Source organism: Rhinatrema bivittatum, chromosome 18 (assembly GCF_901001135.1).
Source record: "Rhinatrema bivittatum chromosome 18, aRhiBiv1.1, whole genome shotgun sequence".
NCBI lineage: Eukaryota > Metazoa > Chordata > Amphibia > Gymnophiona > Rhinatrematidae > Rhinatrema > Rhinatrema bivittatum.
The window spans coordinates 58699821-58721176 of record NC_042632.1 but is presented as its reverse complement, the minus strand read 5'-3'; the positions used below and the strand labels follow the sequence as shown (position 1 = coordinate 58721176).

The window sequence follows — 21356 nt, the reverse complement described above, 5'->3', positions numbered from 1 at the left end:
TTATTAGGTGTGAATCTTTTCCATTGTTTGCATTTTTGGTTTGCTTAAGTGGGGGGAGGGGGGATTATGGAAAGGGACGAATATTGTATTGATTTCATGACTTATGTATAGCAAAGCAATTATTGTGTTATTTACCTTTTGTAATTGTTTTTTGAATCAATACAAAGTTAAATTACAAAAAGAAAAAGGAAATAGGCACCAACCAAACAATACTGACCCAAGAAACCATAAGCTCAGCACCTCCCTGTACAGGGATCACAGATCACTGGGTCTCTATAAACAGATCAATGCTGCTATTCTGGAAAAGAAAGGGTTAAGAAATAAACTCCTGCAAAAGAGCCTCTGGAGATATTAATTCCAGGATTAACCAGAAAAATGTTATGAAGAAGTCCTACGATCCTTTTTCCGCACAGTCTCAGCACACGCAGAGGCTGGGGGGGACACGACAAAAACATCCCCCTCACTGCCAGGCGAAAAACTGCCCCTCTTCTAAACTCCAGGATAAGCCTCTGCTAACAGACTGTACTACCTGCCCGGTGGAGAGGGCTGAGAATTAGCCTGGAACTGTCCGTGCAAAGGCCAAGAAAATGCAGCCAGGCACAAAGAGAAATGTCATCTGATGGGAGAATCAGACGTCTGCCCCTGCGCAGGGCTGCCAGACCTAGCATAGGCAGCAGCTATCGTGGATCCCCCCGCGGGCTCACATCCGCATCGAGGAAAGCTGGCGGCATAAACTTCAAAACTCCCACTGCTTACGTCAGACTGGAGCAGAAACGGTGCACAGCAGGCTTTCTCCTAAGTTAAATAACCAACTTCTCCCTCCTCACATAAGTAGTGCCGCGCGATCCTTCTTAACCAAAGGAAACTGCCCCTCTCTGAGCTGAGCAAGCAAAATTTAAAATATTTCCCTCCTGCTCCATAGGAGCAAGAAAACCTAGGTCAAAGAGAAGGAAGCAAGCAGGGACTTAGGAGAAGAAAGGCAAAGAAGTTACCAAGCAAGCATGGCCTATGGGGCGGTGCGGAGTCACAACCCAGGTGTCTGGACTGATCCGGGAACCCCAGTTCTCCTTACTGCTTGAAACTGCCCAGGAAATTTGCTTATGACTTAGGTTTTCTGTCTAGCGATGCCACCGAGATGCCGAGGACCTTGCAATAACGGTGCAAAGTGTGTGTAACCTCTTGCTTTATGAGCAGGGCTGTCCTGTAACAGGCAGAAGTGGAGAGCTAAAATCAAACAGGGTGATTTCCCCCTCACAGATCAATTTCTTTACATAAAAATACCATGTGGGAGGTAATGCTGGGAGGAAATGTGTGCACGGAAGCTCTCTCCACATCTCCCTTTTAGTGATGTGGGCCTGTCTCAAACATCTCTCCTTCCCTCTTCCCAACCAGTCCCCCCTCTCTCCCTCCACCAGTCCATCTCTTCCAACGTCCCTGTCTCTCTCTCCCTCCACCAGTCCATCTCTTCCAACGTCCCTGTCTCTCTCTCCCTCCACCAGTCCATCTTTTCCAACGTCCCTGTCTCTCTCTCCCTCCACCAGTCCATCTCTTCCAACGTCCCTGTCTCTCTCTCCCTCTACCAGTCCATCTCTTCCAACGTCCCTGTCTCTCTCTCCCTCCACCAGTCCATCTCTTCCAATGTCCCTGTCTCTCTCTCCCTCCCTCCACTAGTTCTTCTCCACCAATCCGTCTCCCTCTCCCATGGTGCCAATCACTCTCTCTCTATCCTCCTCCACCAGTGCATTCTCCCCAGTCGATCCAGTTCCAGCTCTGTGGGTAACTGTAGTCACTACATCAATTACTGAATAAGTCTCCAGTTTGAAAGGAGTTCTACAGCAATTTTGCCACCAGAAATGCATTGGTACGGTCCTCGCCAATGTTAGCAAGTCTGAAGCTGGTCTATCATTAGGAGACAGTGACAGGTCTTGCACAGGAAGTGACATCACTTGCTTTTCTTCTGCTGCTGGTCTATTAATCTAATCTTTCACTTGTATTCTGTCCAACATGACCTCCCAAAGTGGCTGACAGTATATAGAAATACAACTTCATAAATACATATTGCATACATTCAAATTAAAAACAATTCATACAAAACAATTCCCACTGCTCAACAGTCAGAAACCGTCAGCAATGACTTCTCTGAGCCATAATGAAGCTAATATTGTGAGTGGGTGCCATCTTACCTTCTGAACAGACAAAGCACCAGCTAACGTTGACATGCTCATGGTTCCTGCACCCCCTCCTTGGGGTAAAATGATTGGGGCAAATAATGCTGTTGGAAGCAAGTACCACAGTCCCTGCAGCTACGCAGAAATCATTGGCATGGTAGGCCACAGGGCATCGAACACAGCGCATCAGGCGACCTAGCAGTAGGACACAGAGAAGCACAAATTCATGACATTTCTTCAGTCTTCCAGAGTTTTTATTAAACTAAAACCCAACAGTGACAAACGGCAAAACCTTCCTGTGCGAGACCCACATGTCGTTATTTGTCCTCTGCGATTCTAATCCCTAACTGTGTATGCTACTCTCTGGTCCTTCATGCAAACAATAGAAATGAAGTCAGCTGAATAGAAAAGGACGTTAACTAGCAGCTCTCACTGTGTTGTATGAAGTTCAGACTTCTCAACCGGTGCATCAGCAGCCCCATGTGCGTACTGCTTGAGGAAAGTGCAGAGCAGGGAGTACCTGTGGTCTTTTGAGTCTGAAGCAGTCCCCCAACACACAGCAGGTGCAGTCTGTGCAGGCACTTTTCCCAGCTCATTATTAAACGGGAAGATTTTCCCTTTGGAAACCGGTGTAAAGACTACGCACAGACTTCACACTTCTGCACACAGTTTCAAAGAGGCCCAGAGAGTCTGACTTCTCAGCGTTTCTGTTTTTAATGTACAGTCCTTTATTCTATAATAGATAAGGGTTCTGCTAACTCGCATGCAGGCTATGTATAGGGATCTTTAGCAGTCCAACAGGAAGGGTATTGTGTTCTAGGGTTGCTGCTGTTTGCTTGCGTCCTGGGTGTCAGTGCTCTTATATATGGCATGAACAGAACATTATTATATCTTACTTACTCGTTGTATTTAATGTTTCAATATCAATAAAAAAAAAAAGATTTAAACATAATTAGATGACGGAAACGTTTCCAGGGGATATTTAAGGAGAGACTGGAAGACAGCGCATGTAGACTGTATTTTCTCATCTATGCAGATTCTCTTCCTCAGAAATATTACCCAGAGACAAAGCAGATGCAAACTTTGTACATGTGGACAGTTTTCACAGGGCAAGCACAAGCCTACTTTCCCTTTAAAAATTAGCTGCAAGGTTTTGCAGCAAGGCGGGCAGTTTGATGAAGAAGCAGCATCAGTGCCCCGAGTCTGCCCCCACATTCTGCTGACACGCTAAGCACCGCTCCATACCTTTAGAAGCAGATGGATTGGCAGGGTTAGCAGCATGGCAGGACATACAGATGTGCAAGGAGCAGCGAAATCCTTTATTCTGCAGCATCGTGGGTGGATATTTCCTTGCACACTCTTCATGGTAATACTTTCCGCAGAGGGGCAGCAAGCAGCGCTTCACACACGGCTCATTCTTCTTGCAAACAAAGCAGGTATGGAGACCTGAGAAAGATGGAGGGGATCATATCAGAACAGGTCATGCAGCAAGATGCTAGAAGGCAAATCAAACCAATCATCTTTTGTCTGAAAGTTTTCAAGTTATTACATACCTAGGAGTACTTGAAGTTACACTAAAGGCATCTCAGGTGGGATCAGCATGTGAGGGATGGGTCTGGCATGCTGAGGAGCAGTACACACTCAGAGCCATGGAAGGAGGAAAGGTAGCGGCCTCTACAGAGACGGAGGCAGCGTCCCTACCGTCCTCAGAATTGCTCAGGCATACTATCTTCAGACATGGGCAGTCAGAGACACCAGGATAAAAAGTACATGCGTAGTTGGAGTAAGCATCTTATGTATTAGATAACAAAGCAGATACCGTATTGTTAGAAAATCAAGAAAGTGATTAAAGTGTTTGGATATGCTTAGTATCTCAAGAATAATCAGCTCAAGCTGCTGTTACTCAGGACCCTAGATTATTCCATTTTCACTCAAGGGTATGAGAGGTAAGGCTATAGGATCTGCTGGAAACTTCCAAGAGACAGGATGCCAGGCTTGATGGCCCACTGGTGTGAACCGGCATTGCACTGCTTTTACGGATGTACATTCGTTGCTTCATTTTGTTTCGGCAATACACGCATACCTCACGAATGGATAGCAGGCATACCAAGACAGATGGTGTGCACATATGTGTGCACTATCTACATATGTGTATAACATCAGTTTTGGCGTGCCTGCTATGCAGTCATAAGATACATGCATAGAGACAAAACAAATTAACAAATGTTCTTATGTTATGTACATGTACATCTGAAAACAGCACGGAGAGCGTATGAGGAGCGAGACAACAATAAACAAGCTCCCTATGTTGTTATCCAAAAAGACACGCAGGGAGGGTGCCAGCCTGTACTCAGACTGTACCTGTGGAGCATTCTTCACAGATGAATTTCCCTTTTGGCATTGCAGACATCCCAATGCACTGCAGGTGAAAGGCCCCGCAGCACTGAGCCTCACACAGCAGTAGTGTCCCCAGCTTCTCACAAATCTGTAAGGTGAAATTAAACAAAGCAGTTATTCCATGGGCCAATATGGATTGTCACTCATCTCCTCACCTGCAAGGGACAGTAATGTTAGGACTAGCTTTCTGAATGAAACTCTTCAAGCTTTACTGTACATAACGGATGGCTCTGTATTCTCCTCTAATGTATTTGTAAAGAGAATGCAATAAAGCCATAAGACAGACAAATGCCTAAACAGCTGAATTTTACATCTAAGCCAAACAAACCAAAAACCCGAGGGCTAAGAAAAGCAATGAAACGCCTGGGTATAGGCTTCCCAGCTTTTTATGAAACGTATCCAAAAGTCCCACCTGACAAACATTCTCCTTCAGTGCAGCTCCTCCGCCGCGCTCCACCTGAGCTTTCTTGGATGAGGCTCCTCCATGGTCATGCTCAGCGCCTTCCTCTGTGCCGTCCTTGGGGCTCGCATGTCCAGTAAGTGAAATCTCTCCCTTAAAAAATGAAGAGCCAACAGACCCTTAGCTTATACAGCATTAGAAACAGTCAATGATCTTGTGTTGTGCTGTGATTTATTTTATAAGCACAATAATTGTTACTATGCCCAGTGCTATATAATGCCTGGCTTGGTTTCATAAAGCAAAACCAAAGAGAAACGAAAAGCAGGAAGACTATCTCCGTATTTCATCAGTAAGTGTATTTAAGCATGCAGAAACATGGCACCTCCATGAGGGGAACCTCACTCCTTTTCTTATACTGTGTGGTAGAGCACATGGCACGTAACCTCTTGCGCTTCTTCTGACGCTCTGACAGCCTGTCAGACACTGAGACAAAAGAAAACACACACCAACACTGCAGTTCAGACAACTCCATAACTGAGCCTAATTACAGTACCTGAAGATAATCTACTTTGAAGGACCAAAAGCAGAATATCTCTCAAAATACATGGTAAGTAAATTCAAAAAAGGGGGGACCCAATGTCCGGTATCAAAGCTTGCTTACAGAGGACATGCAGAAATTAGAGCAGGTGCTGTCACACAGCTAGAATAAGGAATTAAATGGCAGTTTATGACCTTGCTTTACCTTCCCAGGGTGTGGACTTACAATTTAGCCATTTAAGTATTTGTATTGGAAAGGCACATTTTTTGGAATTGTATATATAGACTGATGAATGTACCAAGATTGTGAAATCTCTTGGGTACTCTTACATGTCTCTCCCAAGTGGTCTATCACATTTTTGCTAAATTAAAGGCTGTCAGAAAACTGTGTCCTGTTTTTGAGCCAATTTTTTTTTAAACAAAGTTGTTAGTGACCTCATATCTTGATAATTTTAACAACCTATATGTGAGCCATCATCAAAGGCTCATGTATAGGCTGCAAGTAGCTCAAAATATGGCAGCCAGAGTAATTTTTGGCTGCCTGAGCTGCATTTGTGTTGCACTGGAGAAATTATTTACTTGATAATTGTGTTTTCCTTAGTGTAGACAGATGGACTCAGGACCCATGGGTTATGTGCTCCCCTGCTAGCAGATGGGGACGGAGTCAGGTTTCAAAGCTGCTGTCACCCTAGATGCTCCCCTGCAGCGACCTCAGCCATTCAGTAGTCTCTTCAAAAGCCACTGTGGCCATACTATTGAAAAACTTGATTAAAACGGATAACCATAACTGCACTCAACCAAACATTGAACCCAGCAAGATTATAGATGCCCTGATCTAGGGACTGGATGACGGCTTACCAGTAATCTCTTGGAATTGATATCCACTCCAGGGGAGAATCCTTGGCACTGTTCTTGGGCAGCTGTGGGCAGGATACGGAGTCCAAACGAAATTATTAGGTAAGCAATTTCTCCATTTCCTAGCGTATAGCCAGATGGACTCAGGATCAATGGGATGTACAAAAGCTACTCCCAATCAGGGCGGGAGGCTGCCCAAGGTCCGGTTAGCACTGCCCTTGCAAAGGCTGCGTCCTCTCAGGCCTGAACGTCCAGGCGATAGAACCTGGAGAAGGTTTATAAGGAGGACCACGTCATCACTTGGCAGATATCAAAGAGAGACAGCAGTTTAACTTCCGCCCATGACACTGCCTGAGCCCTAGTGGAATGAGCTTTAACCTGAAAGGGTAATGGCTCCCGTGACCACCTCCTTAATCTAGCGAGCTATGGTAGCCTGCAAGCTGGTTCACCCTGCTTCCTTCCACCATGAAGGACAAACAAGCGGTCCGTCTTTCGGACCGGTTCTGAAACTTCCAGATACCGCACCAAAAGCCTACTGACAATCAAATGAGGAAGGAGACTGTATTCTTTGTGCTTATCTAGGAATGTCAACAAAATGGTCCAATTCAAATGAAACACTGAGACTCCCTTGGGTGAGAAGGATGAAACGGTACAAAGCTGTAACGCTCCTGGAGTCATCTGGAGGAACCATTCCCGACACAACCAAGCCTGTAATTCAGAGATGCAACGTGCTGAGCATATAGCCACCAGCAACACCGTTTTCAAGATTAATAAACACAAGGAAAGACTGCGCAGCAACCGAAAAGAGTGCCCTGCCCAAAACTCCAATACTAGATTAAGATTCCACAAGGGAACCAGCCATCATAGGGGTGGCCGGAGGCGTTTCACCCCTTTCAGAAAACAGGCCATGTCCAGATGAGCTGAAAGGTGGTCATGTTCGCTTTGCTCCTGAAACAGGAGACAGCCGCTAACTGGACCATCAAAGAGTTAAAGGTCAAACATTTATTCAAGCCATCCTGCAAAAATTCCGGAATTAGTGGGATTTTGACCATCCAAGAAGACATTGCACTCCTCACACAAGGCCTCAAATACTCTCCAGACCCGTACATATGCTAGGGACATAGAGAACTTCCGCAAATGGAGTACGGTGGCAATTATTGCTGCCAAATATCCTTGCTTCATCAGGCGAGCCCTCTCAAGGGCCAGACCGTAAGACAAAATCGAGTCGTATCCTCATGAAGGACTGGTCCCTGCTGTAGCAAGTCCCTGTGCGGTGCGAGGCACGGGGCGGGGGTTCCACCAGGAGTCTCTGCATGTCCGCATACCATGCACACCTGGGCCAATCTGGAGCTACTAGTAGGACTAATCCTCTGTGGTGCTTGATTCTGCGAATGACCCTGCCCAGCAGGGGCCACGGAGGGAAGGTATACAGCAACTCCTCTTCCGGCCAGGTCTGATCGAGAGCATCGATCCCCAGGGACCACTGATCTCTTCTGCGACTGAAGAATTGGGGAAGCTTCCATATCCACGTGGTTGGGAGGAGGACCTTGCCCTGCTTGGTGCTGAACCAGACTCCCAGATATTCCAAGGACTGGGAGGGTTTCAGACTGCTTTTGTCCAGGTTTATGACCCAATCAAGTTCTTAAAGCAAGGAGGTCACCCTGTTGGTCAAATGGAGACTCTCTTCCATGGACTTTGCCCAGATCAACCAGTCGTCCAAGTACAGGTACACCAGATTCCCTCTTTTCTCAATGCTGCTGCTATGACCACCATAATCTTGGAAAAATGTTCTGGGGGCGGTGGCCAGGCCAAAGGGCAGTGCCCAGAACTGATAAAGGCGATCCAATACCACAAAGCGTAGGAAACATTGATGTTCTTGCTGGATTGGAATATATAGGTAGACCTCAGATAGGACCAGGGAGGTTAAGAGAACTTTCCTGATTGTTCAGCCATTATCACGGAGCATAGGGTTTCCTAGCAGAAATGAATCACTCGTAGATGTCAGCTGACGCTACGAGTTCCAGGATGGGGTCAGTGAGTCTGACCTCTGTGGGGAGCAAACTAATGGAATTGCTGCTAAAACAGAGGAGAGCGCAGCTTCTGGAATCCAATGGATCGCAGGATCCGAGGCTGCAGGGTTTTACCAGAGGTAAATCTTGTCAGACGAATCTGATCAATTTCTTTGATCGGGTGACCAGAAAGTGAGATGAAGGGAGGGGGTTAGATGTAGAGTACTTGGATTTCAGAAGACCTTTGATACGGTTTCTCACAGAAGACTTATAAATGAATTGTGCGCCCTTGGAATGGATCCTAGAGTGACTGAGTGGGAGGTGACAAAGGGTAGCAATAAATGGAGTTTTCTCTGAGGAGGGGGCTGTTACTAGTGGTGGGCCTCAGGGATTGGACCTACGACCGGTTCTTTCCAACATTTTTGTGAGTGACATAATGGAAGGGATGTCGGGAAAGGTTTGTTTTTTTGCCAATGATACCAAAATCTGTAACAGGGCGGAAGCCAGGAAAGAGTGGAAGACATGAGGGATCTAGCAAAGCTTGAGGAATGGTCTAAGGTCTGGCAGCTAAGATTTAATGCTAAAAAATGCAGAGTCCCAAGGGAAAGGTACAGTATTGGAGGTGAAATTCTTCTAAGCACAAAGGAAGAGCAGGATCTGGGGGTGATTGTAGCTGATGATCTTAAGGTGGCCAAACAGGTGGATCAAGCGATGATAAAAGCCAGAAAGCTGCTTGGCTGCAGAGGGAGAGGACTGGTCAGCAGAAAAAGGGAGGTGATATTGCCCCTGTACAGGTCCCTGGTGAGACCTCACTGGGAATACTGAGTACAGTTCTGGAGACCCCACCTTCAAATGGATAGAAACAGGATGGAGTCGGGCCATAGGGAGGCTGCTAAAATGGTCAGTGGGCTTCATCATAAAGCATATGAGGATAGACTTAAAGATCTAAACATGTATACCCCAGAGGAAAGGTGAGATATGATAGAGTGGACTGATCCGGGGAATGGACAGGAATGAGGGGTCATGGGATGAAGGTGAAAAGGGATAGACTCAGAAGTAATCTAAGGAAAAATTTTACAGAAAGGGTAGTGGATACATGGAACAGCCTCCCAGTGGAGATGGTGAAGACAAGAACAGTGTGAAAAATACAGAGGATCTATGAGGGAGTGGTAGAGATTATAAAAACTGAATTAGTGGCATGGATGGGGAGACCTGACAGGTCATTTGGTCTTTGTCTGCTGTCACATTTCTCTGTTTCTGTGCTCTTAGCTGAAGTTGATTATGGATATTGTTTCTGAGTTTAGGCCTTGTATCTGCATCTAATTTAGATTTGTGTGTTTAATTTAATTTATTTTTAAATGTTCAATCTGTTTTCTTGTATATCATTTTGTCATGGTTTTTGATGTACACCACTTTGAGTGAACTTTCAAAGGCTTGTGAGATGGCTTATAATTCATCAAATAAATGGAGTAGCCTAGTGCTTAGAGCAATGGGCTGCGAACCAGGGAAGCCAGGGTTCAAATTCCACTGCCACTTTTTTTGACCTTGGGCAAGTCACTTCACCCTTCACTGCCTCCAGTACAATAAAAATGTGAGCCCTCTGGGAACAGGGAGCTACTAGTATACACGGTAACATAGTACTATTCAATATAGTAAAAACCCTAACGACCACCCAAAAAGAATGTTCTACCATTTTTGACACGGCCTTATGTAATAAAATTGCTAATCACTTCAAGTCAAAAGTTACAGATATCTCAAATCAACTCTCCAAGTTACCATTACCTTCTTATAATAACCTTGAATCTACTTATACATGGTCTGAATTTACACCGGTTTCTGAAAACACTATACAAACCATTATTAGAAAACAAAATCCCTCCAACTCACCTGACAATCCTTGCTCTGGTGCTTTCTTTAAAGCCTTAGGTCCTCACGCTAGCAATTTTTTTAGCACTATTAGTAAATCAATCTTTGGAAAATGCTTTCTTTCCATCTTCCCTCAAAAAAACATCCATACTTCCAATTATAAAGAATAAATCAAAGGAAGATTTCGATTTTAACAATTTTAGACCCATTGCTACATTAACATCCTTAGCTAAGCTGATCGAATCAGTAGTGTTATCTCAATTATTAAGCTATCTATCAGAAAATGATATACTACATACAAATCAACATGGATTCCGCAAGGGTCACTCCACTGAAACTCTCCTACTGACATCATTTGACACTATATTTCGGGCTTTCGATTCTTACACAGATCACATTATTGTCTTCTTAGATATTTCTGCGGCCTTCGATACTGTTGATCACCAAATTCTCATTTCCATTCTTAAATCTATAGGTATCTCAGGTGCTGTATTACAATGGTTTATTTCATTTCTATCTGATCATATTCAACAAGTTAATATAAATAATCATTCTTCTGAACCATACTCTATTGCATCGGGTGTTCCACAGGGCTCTTCTCTATCTCCTATTCTTTTTAATATCTATCTGTTACCTCTTTGCCGCATCTTAGCTTCACTAAACATACAATTTAAAATTTATGCTGACGACATACAGTTTATGGTACCATACAACACCTCCTGGACTCGTACATTATCTTTAGTATCCCTATACCTCACAACTATAGATGCTTGGCTTTCTCACAATCGATTGAAACTAAATCCAAAAAAAAACAGAAATAGTCCACCTCTCATCAATTACTGATTCATCCATAGGTCCCGTCCCCCCCCAACTTGTATTTAATGGAACTACTATCCCTATTTCCAAATCAGCAAAAAACGTAGATATAACCATCAATTCAGACCTCTCATTAAAGCAGCATATATCCACAATTACCAGAAATTCATTTTACAAACTTCAACTCCTGAAACGACTTCGCCCTCTACTTTTCTTTCATGATTTTAGGACTATTCTTCAATCACTTATCTTTTCGGGGCTTGATTACTGCAATTCTCTTTACATAGGTCTCCCAGATAATACACTTCACTCACTCCAATTGATCCAAAATGCAGCAGCATGTATTCTAACAAATTCTTCAATAAAAAATCATATTACCCCGATACTTCAATCCTTACACTGGCTACCAGTTAAATATAGAATACAATTCAAGATTCTGTCCATTATACACTCCCTCATTTATACTCCTAATTATGTTACTTTATGCTCTATTCTTCGAATATACAAACCTGCTAGGCATTTAAGATCACTGGACAAAAACCTTTTAGACATCCCATCAGCACGACAGGCACGTCTTGACATCACCAGAAAAAGAGCATTTTCAGTCATTGGTCCTATCTTATGGAACGCACTACCGGACTCTTTAAGATCCATAACCAACTCTAAACATTTCAAAAAATCTTTAAAAACACATCTGTTTCAATCTGCATTTCATATATCACTTACTAAATAACATATCCTCTCTTCTCCCATGCTTGCAAATAAAATGGTGCAACATTATTATATATTGATTTGTCTTATGTAAACTAATTATTATTTTAGATACTTTTTTATTTTCTATTGACCATTTTTTGTAACTTTATGCTTTTTATAATTTTACATTTTTTAATTTTTTATTTACGTTTGTTTCATTTAGTTATGTAAAGCGTTTTGATTAAACTTTGTTTGTAAAGACGGTATACAAATACTTTTATTTATTTATTTATTTTTAGATTTTTATATACCGGTGTTCCTGTATGGAATACAGATCACATCGGTTTACATTGAAACAGAAACATACATTTTTGCCAAGAGGCATTACAGAGAACAAGGATATGGAACTTGGAAAAGGGTAAATAGATTCAAAATTAACATTGTAATATAAGCATATAGGCTCAAACGACTCATTTAGCAGAATAAACAAAACAAAACAAAACAAAAACAAAAAAGCACATCAGAATAGTTACATGAGACCTGCAGCAAGACTCTTACTAGCTGAGGTGGAAGTGTTTATGGTTCTGTAAAGGCTTGTTTAAAGAGCCAAGTTTTAAGTCTCTTTTTGAATGTAGAGTGGCAGATCTCTAGACGGATGTCTGGCGGGAATAAATAAATAAATAAATAAATAAATAAATAGTAACTAGTATACACGGTAGCACAGTAACTAGTATACACAGTAACATAGTACTAGTAACTAGTATACTAGTAATGTATAGTATACTATACATAGCATTGTAACTAGTATACACGGTATTCCAAATGAGGACTCACCAGGGACTTATTCAGAAGCAAAACCAGAGACCCTTTAATAACCAAAATGCATTTATTTACAGAGAGCTCAGTCTCTTCCCAGCTACTCCACTCTCCAGGACTGTGTATGGGACCCAGTTATCTGCATTGCTAGCAGAGTGAGGTCCATATACAGGCTAGCTCACAAGTTACCCAGCTGAATGCTGATTTTTGAATATTTTGGCCATTATCCAGTTAAACTTTAGCCAGCTAGCTCATTATCTGGCTAACATTTTGCCGGACAATTTAAGAGTGTTCCTAGCCGGCTGCACCACTGACTATCCAGATAAGTTTATCTGGCTTAACTTTGCAATCCAGACAATAACTGAATATGGACCTCTGTATCTTTACATTTTGGAAGGGGGTAGGGGGCTCCCTAAATCAGCTACTGTAAAAAAATAAAATAAAGAAAAATGTACACTGAGTACCTTCTCAGAAGAGCAAGGAATGGAAGAGTAGCCTAGCAGTTAGAGCAGGAGGCTGAGAAAGTCAGGAATTAAATTCCACTGTTGCTCCTTGTGACCTTGGGCAAGTCACTTCAGCCTCTATTGCAGGAGTGGCCAACTCCAGTACTCAAGAGCTGCAACAGGCCATGTTTTCAGGACATCCACAATGAATATGCATGAGAGAGATTTGCAGACAATGGGAGCAGTGCATGCAAATCTATCGTATACGCATTCATTGTGGATATCCTGAAAACATGGCCTGTCTGTGGCTCATCCCTGCACTATTGCCTCAGTTAGACAAACTGTGAGCCCTCTGGGGATAGAGAAATACTCAAAGTATCTGAAGTGCCTGAAAAAGCAGAATATAAATCACATAAATAAAAATATTTGCAAAGACTTTTTATTTTTCTTTGTAAATAAAAATCAATGGTGGTAGTTAGTGCAAGTACGAGTCACAATTGCACTGATAAAAATAGGTCAGTTCCAGTTTACGGAATAGAAAATTGTTTCAAACGGTTTACAAAGTAAAAGTTATAATGTGCTCCCAAATTCAGCAGGAGACCTTCCATGCTGCATTTCAAATCAAGACTAATGTACTCCGTGTATATTTTGTGGACCATAAGGGTTAAGTGTCTCTCTACTTTTAGGGATTCTAAGCAGTACCAGGAGATGTAAGTTCAAATCCTGATTTTCACAGACTCTTCTTGTAATCCTGGACAAGCCACTACCTGCCTCAGCTACTCGCTTAAGGGCAAATTTTAAAAGCATTACTCACGCTAAAAGGTCCACATACGCAAGCATCTGGGCCACGTGTGAGAGGAGCATATTTTAAAATCTGGTAATCAAGAGCAAAAAAAAAAAGGGGGGCGGGACATGGGTGTTGCCAACAGCTACACACGTAAAGCTGTATTTTAAAACCGGCTGCCGCAGCAAGCACTTAACCACATTTGTTTACTTCTGCTCCTGATGAGGTGCAAATCTTATCAAATCTCTGTTTAGGCTTAAATCGACTAGATGAGGTGTCTGGGTAAATTGGGGGGGGTGCAGGCTGAAAAACCAGATGGGTCTGGATGACCTCTAGACCCGCTAGGCAAATTGGTGGACTAATGGGTAAAACTGTGAAGATCCTTCACACCAGCCTGTTTTAAAATCCACTTCATGTTGCACATTAAAGCTGACAAAATCCTAAGGAAAATACATGAAATATGTTTGGTCGAGTAAGTGCTTAAAATTAGGAGCATACATATGCGCAATAGGCATATTTTAAATCATGCGCATATGATTTAAATTCCAGTAGATGTTTGCTTGCGTGCCCGGGTGCTCATTTTAAAGTTAGTGTCTTAGACTAAGCTCTTTGGGGAAGGCAAATGTACCTGTATGTAATTTGTTGCAAAGCACTATACAACTGCTGAAAAACCATTTTTAACACGCTCAGGCTATTTATTTAGACAGCAAAATAATTTGTAAACATGATGCACAGATGCAAATCTCAGGCCCACTTTGCACTCTGCTTCAGGACTGAATATTACATTTACTGATGGAACAACATTCATAACATTAATTACCTGTTCTGAGGTGTGCAGACCGAGGCACGGGGTACAATTCCAGCCCGTCAGGGTCCAAACAGTTTGCCTCAGAATTCTGCAGAATGTGATTAACAGGAAAGCAGTAAAATTCCTCTCCCTCTTACACACAGCAGGCAACATTTCCAACTTGAAAAGTGAGCTGCATATTTAAGCAGGCAAAATATAACAGGAGGTAAAGGAGTTCAGTAGAAGTACAGGCTAGATGTGTGTAACACGGGGCCATGCAGAAAACTATTTAACCTGTCGCTAACTGCCCCTAGCTAAGTATGATTACGTATTTTATTCTAAATGTCTACAACATTTTGATGAAAAAAAAAAAAAACTTTTCATAAATGAAATAGTTTGAACTAAAATTGGCACAGGTGGAAAAATGAGCAGCAAACTGCTCCATTATAAGAACAACAAATCTTGATATTATGGGGGCAATACTAAAAGCCATAACATTCATAATTGCAGTTGGCTTGAAGAACCATTCCAACCCATGCGCTCGACACGACTCACTCACGACGCACATGAAGAGTCACATGAATGGGACTCTTCATGTGCCCGCCCTAAAACACGCTCACCTCACATCCACAAGGGAACAAGCTATTTCCATAGCTGGACCTACTCATGGGAACTCCTTACCCACTAACCTAGGGCTCGAAACCTGTCCCCAACCTAAAGACCTGGCTATTCAAACAATCCCAGCTCCGCCTCCCCTCGCTACTTAGCATGCCAGCTCTTTGATGTACTCTGTACACAACTCTGTTACAACTATAATTATTCCTATAAGTATTTATATGCCTTATTATTAAGTAGTTGATGTTTTTGACTGGTTAATCGTGTCATTTCCTTGCTAAGCTTACTGTTCCTATGTAGCCCCCCTACCCGTTCAATGTAATTTCCACTGTAAACAGATATGATGTCGCTATGAATATCGGTATAGAAAAGTTTATATATAAATAAATAACGGTCTAAACAAATCGCTAAACACCTTTACCTGCATTAAAACAGTGTGAAAATTGCCTCTCCTTTCTGCAGGCTGTAAAACAGCATTAAAAAGTGGGCAGCTAGCAGAGGCGGAGTAAGCACAGGTGGAAAAGGAATGCCTGCAGGCCACAGGCCTATGAGCACCCAGGCAATGCAAACTTACCCCTATATCTGAAAGTTACGCTTTGCCATAAACCTTTTTCACCGTATGCCACACTGCAATGTAACATTACCTTATGTTTGTATGGGGCCTCACTCAGAACTCAGAGGTGACGTGGCAGAGCGCGCAGTTTACCTTATGTTTGTATGGGGCCTCACTCAGAACTCAGAGGTGACGCGGCAGAGCGCGCAGTTTACCTTATGTTTGTATGGGGCCTCACTCAGAACTCAGAGGTGACGCGGCAGAGCGCGCAGTTTACCTTATGTTTGTATGGGGCCTCACTCAGAACTCAGAGGTGACGCGGCAGAGCGCGCAGTTTACCTTATGTTTGTATGTGGCCTCACTCAGAACTCAGAGGTGACGCGGCAGAGCGCGCAGTTTACCTTATGTTTGTATGTGGCCTCACTCAGAACTCAGAGGTGACGTGGCAGAGCGCGCAGTTTACCTTATGTTTGTATGTGGCCTCACTCAGAACTCAGAGGTGACGTGGCAGAGCGCGCAGTTTACCTTATGTTTGTATGTGGCCTCACTCAGAACTCAGAGGTGACGTGGCAGAGCGCGCAGTTTACCTTATGTTTGTATGTGGCCTCACTCAGAACTCAGAGGTGACGTGGCAGAGCGCGCAGTTTACCTTATGTTTGTATGTGGCCTCACTCAGAACTCAGAGGTGACGTGGCAGAGCGCGCAGTTTACCTTATGTTTGTATGTGGCCTCACTCAGAACTCAGAGGTGACGTGGCAGAGCGCGCAGTTTACCTTATGTTTGTATGTGGCCTCACTCAGAACTCAGAGGTGACGCGGCAGAGCGCGCAGTTTACCTTATGTTTGTATGTGGCCTCACTCAGAACTCAGAGGTGACGCGGCAGAGCGCGCAGTTTACCTTATGTTTGTATGTGGCCTCACTCAGAACTCAGAGGTGACGTGGCAGAGCGCGCAGTTTACCTTATGTTTGTATGTGGCCTCACTCAGAACTCAGAGGTGACGTGGCAGAGCGCGCAGTTTACCTTATGTTTGTATGTGGCCTCACTCAGAACTCAGAGGTGACGTGGCAGAGCGCGCAGTTTACCTTATGTTTGTATGTGGCCTCACTCAGAACTCAGAGGTGACGTGGCAGAGCGCGCAGTTTACCTTATGTTTGTATGTGGCCTCACTCAGAACTCAGAGGTGACGTGGCAGAGCGCGCAGTTTACCTTATGTTTGTATGTGGCCTCACTCAGAACTCAGAGGTGACGTGGCAGAGCGCGCAGTTTACCTTATGTTTGTATGTGGCCTCACTCAGAACTCAGAGGTGACGTGGCAGAGCGCGCAGTTTACCTTATGTTTGTATGGGGCCTCACTCAGAACTCAGAGGTGACGTGGCAGAGCGCGCAGTTTACCTTATGTTTGTATGGGGCCTCACTCAGAACTCAGAGGTGACGTGGCAGAGCGCGCAGTTACCTTATGTTTGTATGGGGCCTCACTCAGAACTCAGAGGTGACGTGGCAGAGCGCGCAGTTTACCTTATGTTTGTATGTGGCCTCACTCAGAACTCAGAGGTGACGTGGCAGAGCGCGCAGTTTAACCTGCACTTGGGAGCACATTTTTTGTGCCAATGCAGTAAGGAATTTTCAACATTAAAAATGTGCATCTAAGTTAGCGCCCTCACATGGAAATTCCACGCCAATGACTGCATTAACTTAACCAATCTAGTAAATTATTGGAGTTGTTCAGTGAAATATGGTTTTTAATGTAGGTGTGAGTGCAGTATTGTACTTAGGTGTAAGTGGGTTGTATGTGTTGGGTATAGTGCAATATGGCAGAACTTTCTACTATTTTGTAAGAGTCACTGTACATATTACATGTTTTGTAATAAAAATTTGTGTAAAACTTTTTCAAAAATATTTTTGTGGATTGAATATGATGTGATTTAGATGTATTATATATAGATTCCTTCATGTATATGTAATGTATTTTCAAACTGGGTTCCCTGTAGGTACCCAGATCAGTCCAGACTCCTGGGTTTTGCCTCCCTTCCAGCAGATGGAGACAGAGAAAGATTTGCAGGCATCGTCTCTTAACCCGGTGTTCCACCTGCAGTCCCTCAGTATTTCTGTCTCCAGCAGATGGAGGAGGTGCAGCCTGAATTAAAAAAAGGTGCAGTCTGAATTTAAAAAAAAAAAAAAGGGAAGATTTTTAGCTTAAAAGAAGAAGATGGTTTTTTTTATCCTCCCAGGAGGTTGGCAGATCCTGGTTCGGCCATCCCTCCTGGTTGCAGGGCAGGACGAGCAGGGGTTGGGGACCCTAATGTGCTCGCTGAATCACGCCGGAGGTGATAGCTGGTGGTCCAGTTCCCTCACCTCAGGAGGATTGAAGGAAGCCTCTGCCACTCCTTCATGCAGGAAAGTGTTTTGTTAATTCTTTTATAAAGTTTCTAAAAAAGAAAAAAAAATGTTTTTATTTGGCTCCCCTTGTCGGCGGTGGCCGTTCAGGTGGGCTCCGGTCTTTGCGGCTCTCTCCCTACCTCCCTTCTCCTCTCCGGGCACATGCCGAGCAGTCAGATCGAGCCGAGCATTGCCTGCGGGGGAGTCTCTGCACTGCGTGTGGTGAGCACAGCTCGCGTTTGTCAAGGGCCGGCTGATGTTCCCGATGCCTCTCTGGGGGGGGGGGGGGGGGGGTTTTCACCGGGAGGGACTGCAGCCGCATCTTCGAGGCAGCGCGAACCTGGCAGGTCATGGACTGCAGTTACCGATCCGTTCCTGCAGCCATTTTGAAAAACTCTGCAGTTTCTGCAGTGGGAGGGGATCTCCCGCCAGCCCCGATGAAACCCGGGAGGGGTAGTCTGAGCAGGAGTCAGATCTTCTGGAGGGGGAATCTCTGGGTCCTGTGCCTTCCCCCCCAGAGTTTGTCCTCCTGGCTCAGAGCGCCATCGGGCACACCCCCATGCAGCAAGCTTCAGCTGCTCCGCCCAAAAAGAGGTTTAAGTTTTCAGAGGCCTCGGGGGCCAAGAGGATTCGGAGAGTCCTCGGTCCAACAGTGTCAGGGGCCGCTGAGGACAATTCCTCAAAGGAGTCCAATCGTGGGTTGCCATCTGGGGACGGTCCTCCCAGGATTGGAAAGGATCCAGATGAGGAATCAGCAAAGGTCCCTTCTATGGAAGGGAATAATCCCAAAGTAGTCCACCTGTTTCAAAATTGGAACTGGGACCTATGATCCCACATGTCCTGGCGGTGTTAGGGATAACTGTTCCGCGGGAGGAGTTGGACCAGGACTCTGTGGATCCGGTTATGGCTGGCTTATGGTGTCCAGTCAGAACTTTCCCTTTTCATAGGTCAGTGAAAAACAGTTAGTGGTCAGGGAGTGGGATACTACAGAGACTGGCCTTAAGGTTAGCAGAGCCATGGATAAGCTCTATCCTTTGCTCGAAGACACTCTGGAGCTCTTCAGAGTCCCAAAAGGTGGATGCCTCCGTCTCAGCAGTTACAAAAAGGACCACCAATCCAGTAGCTGGCATGGCAGCTCTGAAAGCTCGAGGTGCATCTTAAGAAGATATTGGAGGTGTCTGCAACAAGGATATGTCATCTCAGGATCTGAAACAGGCAGATCGCTTAGAAGCGGCAGTTGCCTACAGGGCCGATGCCTTGTATGATCTCGTTTGCATTTCTTCCAGGACGATGATGTCCACAGTCTCAGCTGGAGACTTCTCTGGTTCCGGAATCAGTCGGCAGATGTTTCGTCAAAGGCTCAACTGGGAGCTTTGCCTTTTAAGGGCAAGTTCCTTGTTGGAGAAGACTTGGAGCAGCTGATAAAGCATCTGGGAGATAATGAAGTGCACAAGCTACTGTAGGACAATCCCAAAGAGTCAAAAGGATTTCTTCCTGTGCACTCCCGATTTTGAGGACAGAGAAGTTTCCACCAGAGCAGAGCTCCGGGCACTGGTCAGAGGCAAACCTTGGGGTGGTCACAGTCCTGGAACTAGTCATTTCATGGATGTCGGCCTAACAGAAAGAGCTCCTGCCAGAATAGTGGCAGAGCCAAACCTGCACAATGAGAGGAGGCTGGCCCACTCCTCAGTCCCAGTCATCAGGAGTCATTTAACTAAATTTTACGAGGCATGGCTTAAAATCATCTCAGACCAGTGGGTTCTAAGCATCATAGGACAAGGTTACGCTTTAGAATTTGCTTGGCTGCTAAGGAGCCTGTTCATGTATCTCCTTGCACCTCATCAGAAAAGAAACTGATCGTGCAGCAGACCATCTAGTGATTGCAAATGCTGGGAGCCATCATTCCCGTCCCAAAGGAGGAACAAGGGACAAGATGTTATTCCATTTATTCTGTGGTTCCAAAGAAGGAAGGATCTTTTCGTCCAATTTTGGATTTAAAGAAAGTGAATGTAGCTCTCAAGGTACTCCAGTTCCGGATGGAGACCCTGCACTCTGTCATAGCAGCGGTACGAAGCGGGAAGATCCTGGCTTCCTTGGATTTGACAGAAGCATACCTACACATAGGAATTCACGCAGACCATCAGCAATATCTCCGGTTTATGATACTCGGGAGGCATTTTCAATTTTGTGCTCTCCTGTTTGGACTAGCAACAGCCCCGAGGATCTTCACCAAGGTGATGGTGGTGGTATAGCTGCAGCCCTCAGAAAGGAGGGGGTCCTGGTTCATCCATATCTGAACGACTGGATCATCTGGCAAAGTCGGAGGACATCTGCAGGCAGGCGGTGGCAGTGGTGTTGCACTGCTTGAGATCCTTGAGCTGGATAGTGAATCTGTCCAAGAATCATCTTTCTCCGTCGCAGGTTCTGGAGTTTATGGGCGCACGCTTCGATACCAGAATAGGAAATGTTTTTCTCACGGAGGAATGGATTGTCAAGCTGCAGACTCATGTTCGGAACTTATTGGAGGCCCAAGTGCCCAGGGTCTAGGATTACTTGCAGGTCCTCAGTTCCTTGGCATCTACCCTGGAACTGGTCCCATGGGCATTTGCTCATATGAGACCTCTACAGACTGCATTACTATCCCGGTGGGATCCGATGTCAGAGCAGTTTTATCTTCCACTACCGCTTACAGAGGCAGCCAGGTACGGGTCTTTCATGGTGGCTTGGACGGAATCATTTGTGCTGCAGCATGTATCTGGAGGTTCCATAGTGGATAGCAGTAATTACCGACGTCAGTCTCTCCAGTTGGGGGCTATGTGTCAGTCCCAATTGGTCGGCGGAGGAAGTGCCGCTTAGAGACTAGAGCAGTGCGGTTGGCCCTGCAGATGTTTCTACCTCTTTTGCGCAACTATCCAATCAGAATCCTGTCAGACAATGAGACGCGGCCTACATCAACCGCCAGGGTGGTACCAATAGTCGAGTGGTTGCTCAGGAAACGGAGATGCTGATGTGCTGGGTGGAGCAGCATCTGACCTTGATAGTGGCTTCTCAAACAGCAGGGTCCGACAATGTACAAGTGGATTTTCTCAGCCAGCAAAGGCTGGATCCCGAAGAACGGGAGCTATTGGAGGAAGCAATGGGCCTCATTTTTTGCAAGGGGGGCATTCCTCATATGGATCTGATGGTGACTCAGCAGAATGCCAAGGCACTGTGATTTTTCAGTCACAGAAGACAGCATGG

At 44.7% G+C, this 21356-nt stretch overlaps 1 protein-coding gene across 3 annotated transcripts in view; it reads right to left on the bottom strand.

Moving 5' to 3' along the window:
* The window catches only part of NSD1 (nuclear receptor binding SET domain protein 1), a 155735-nt gene that overhangs the window by 70393 nt on the left and 63986 nt on the right, over nucleotides 1-21356 (bottom strand). For all 3 annotated transcript variants that reach the window (XM_029584125.1, XM_029584123.1, XM_029584124.1), the window contains 6 exons: nucleotides 14605-14680; nucleotides 5348-5448; nucleotides 4978-5118; nucleotides 4530-4653; nucleotides 3414-3614; nucleotides 2184-2363 (listed from right to left, as the gene is read on the bottom strand). In XM_029584125.1, the coding sequence (XP_029439985.1) occupies nucleotides 2184-2363; nucleotides 3414-3614; nucleotides 4530-4653; nucleotides 4978-5118; nucleotides 5348-5448; nucleotides 14605-14680 (823 nt within the window). The remainder of the gene's footprint in view (nucleotides 1-2183; nucleotides 2364-3413; nucleotides 3615-4529; nucleotides 4654-4977; nucleotides 5119-5347; nucleotides 5449-14604; nucleotides 14681-21356) is intronic.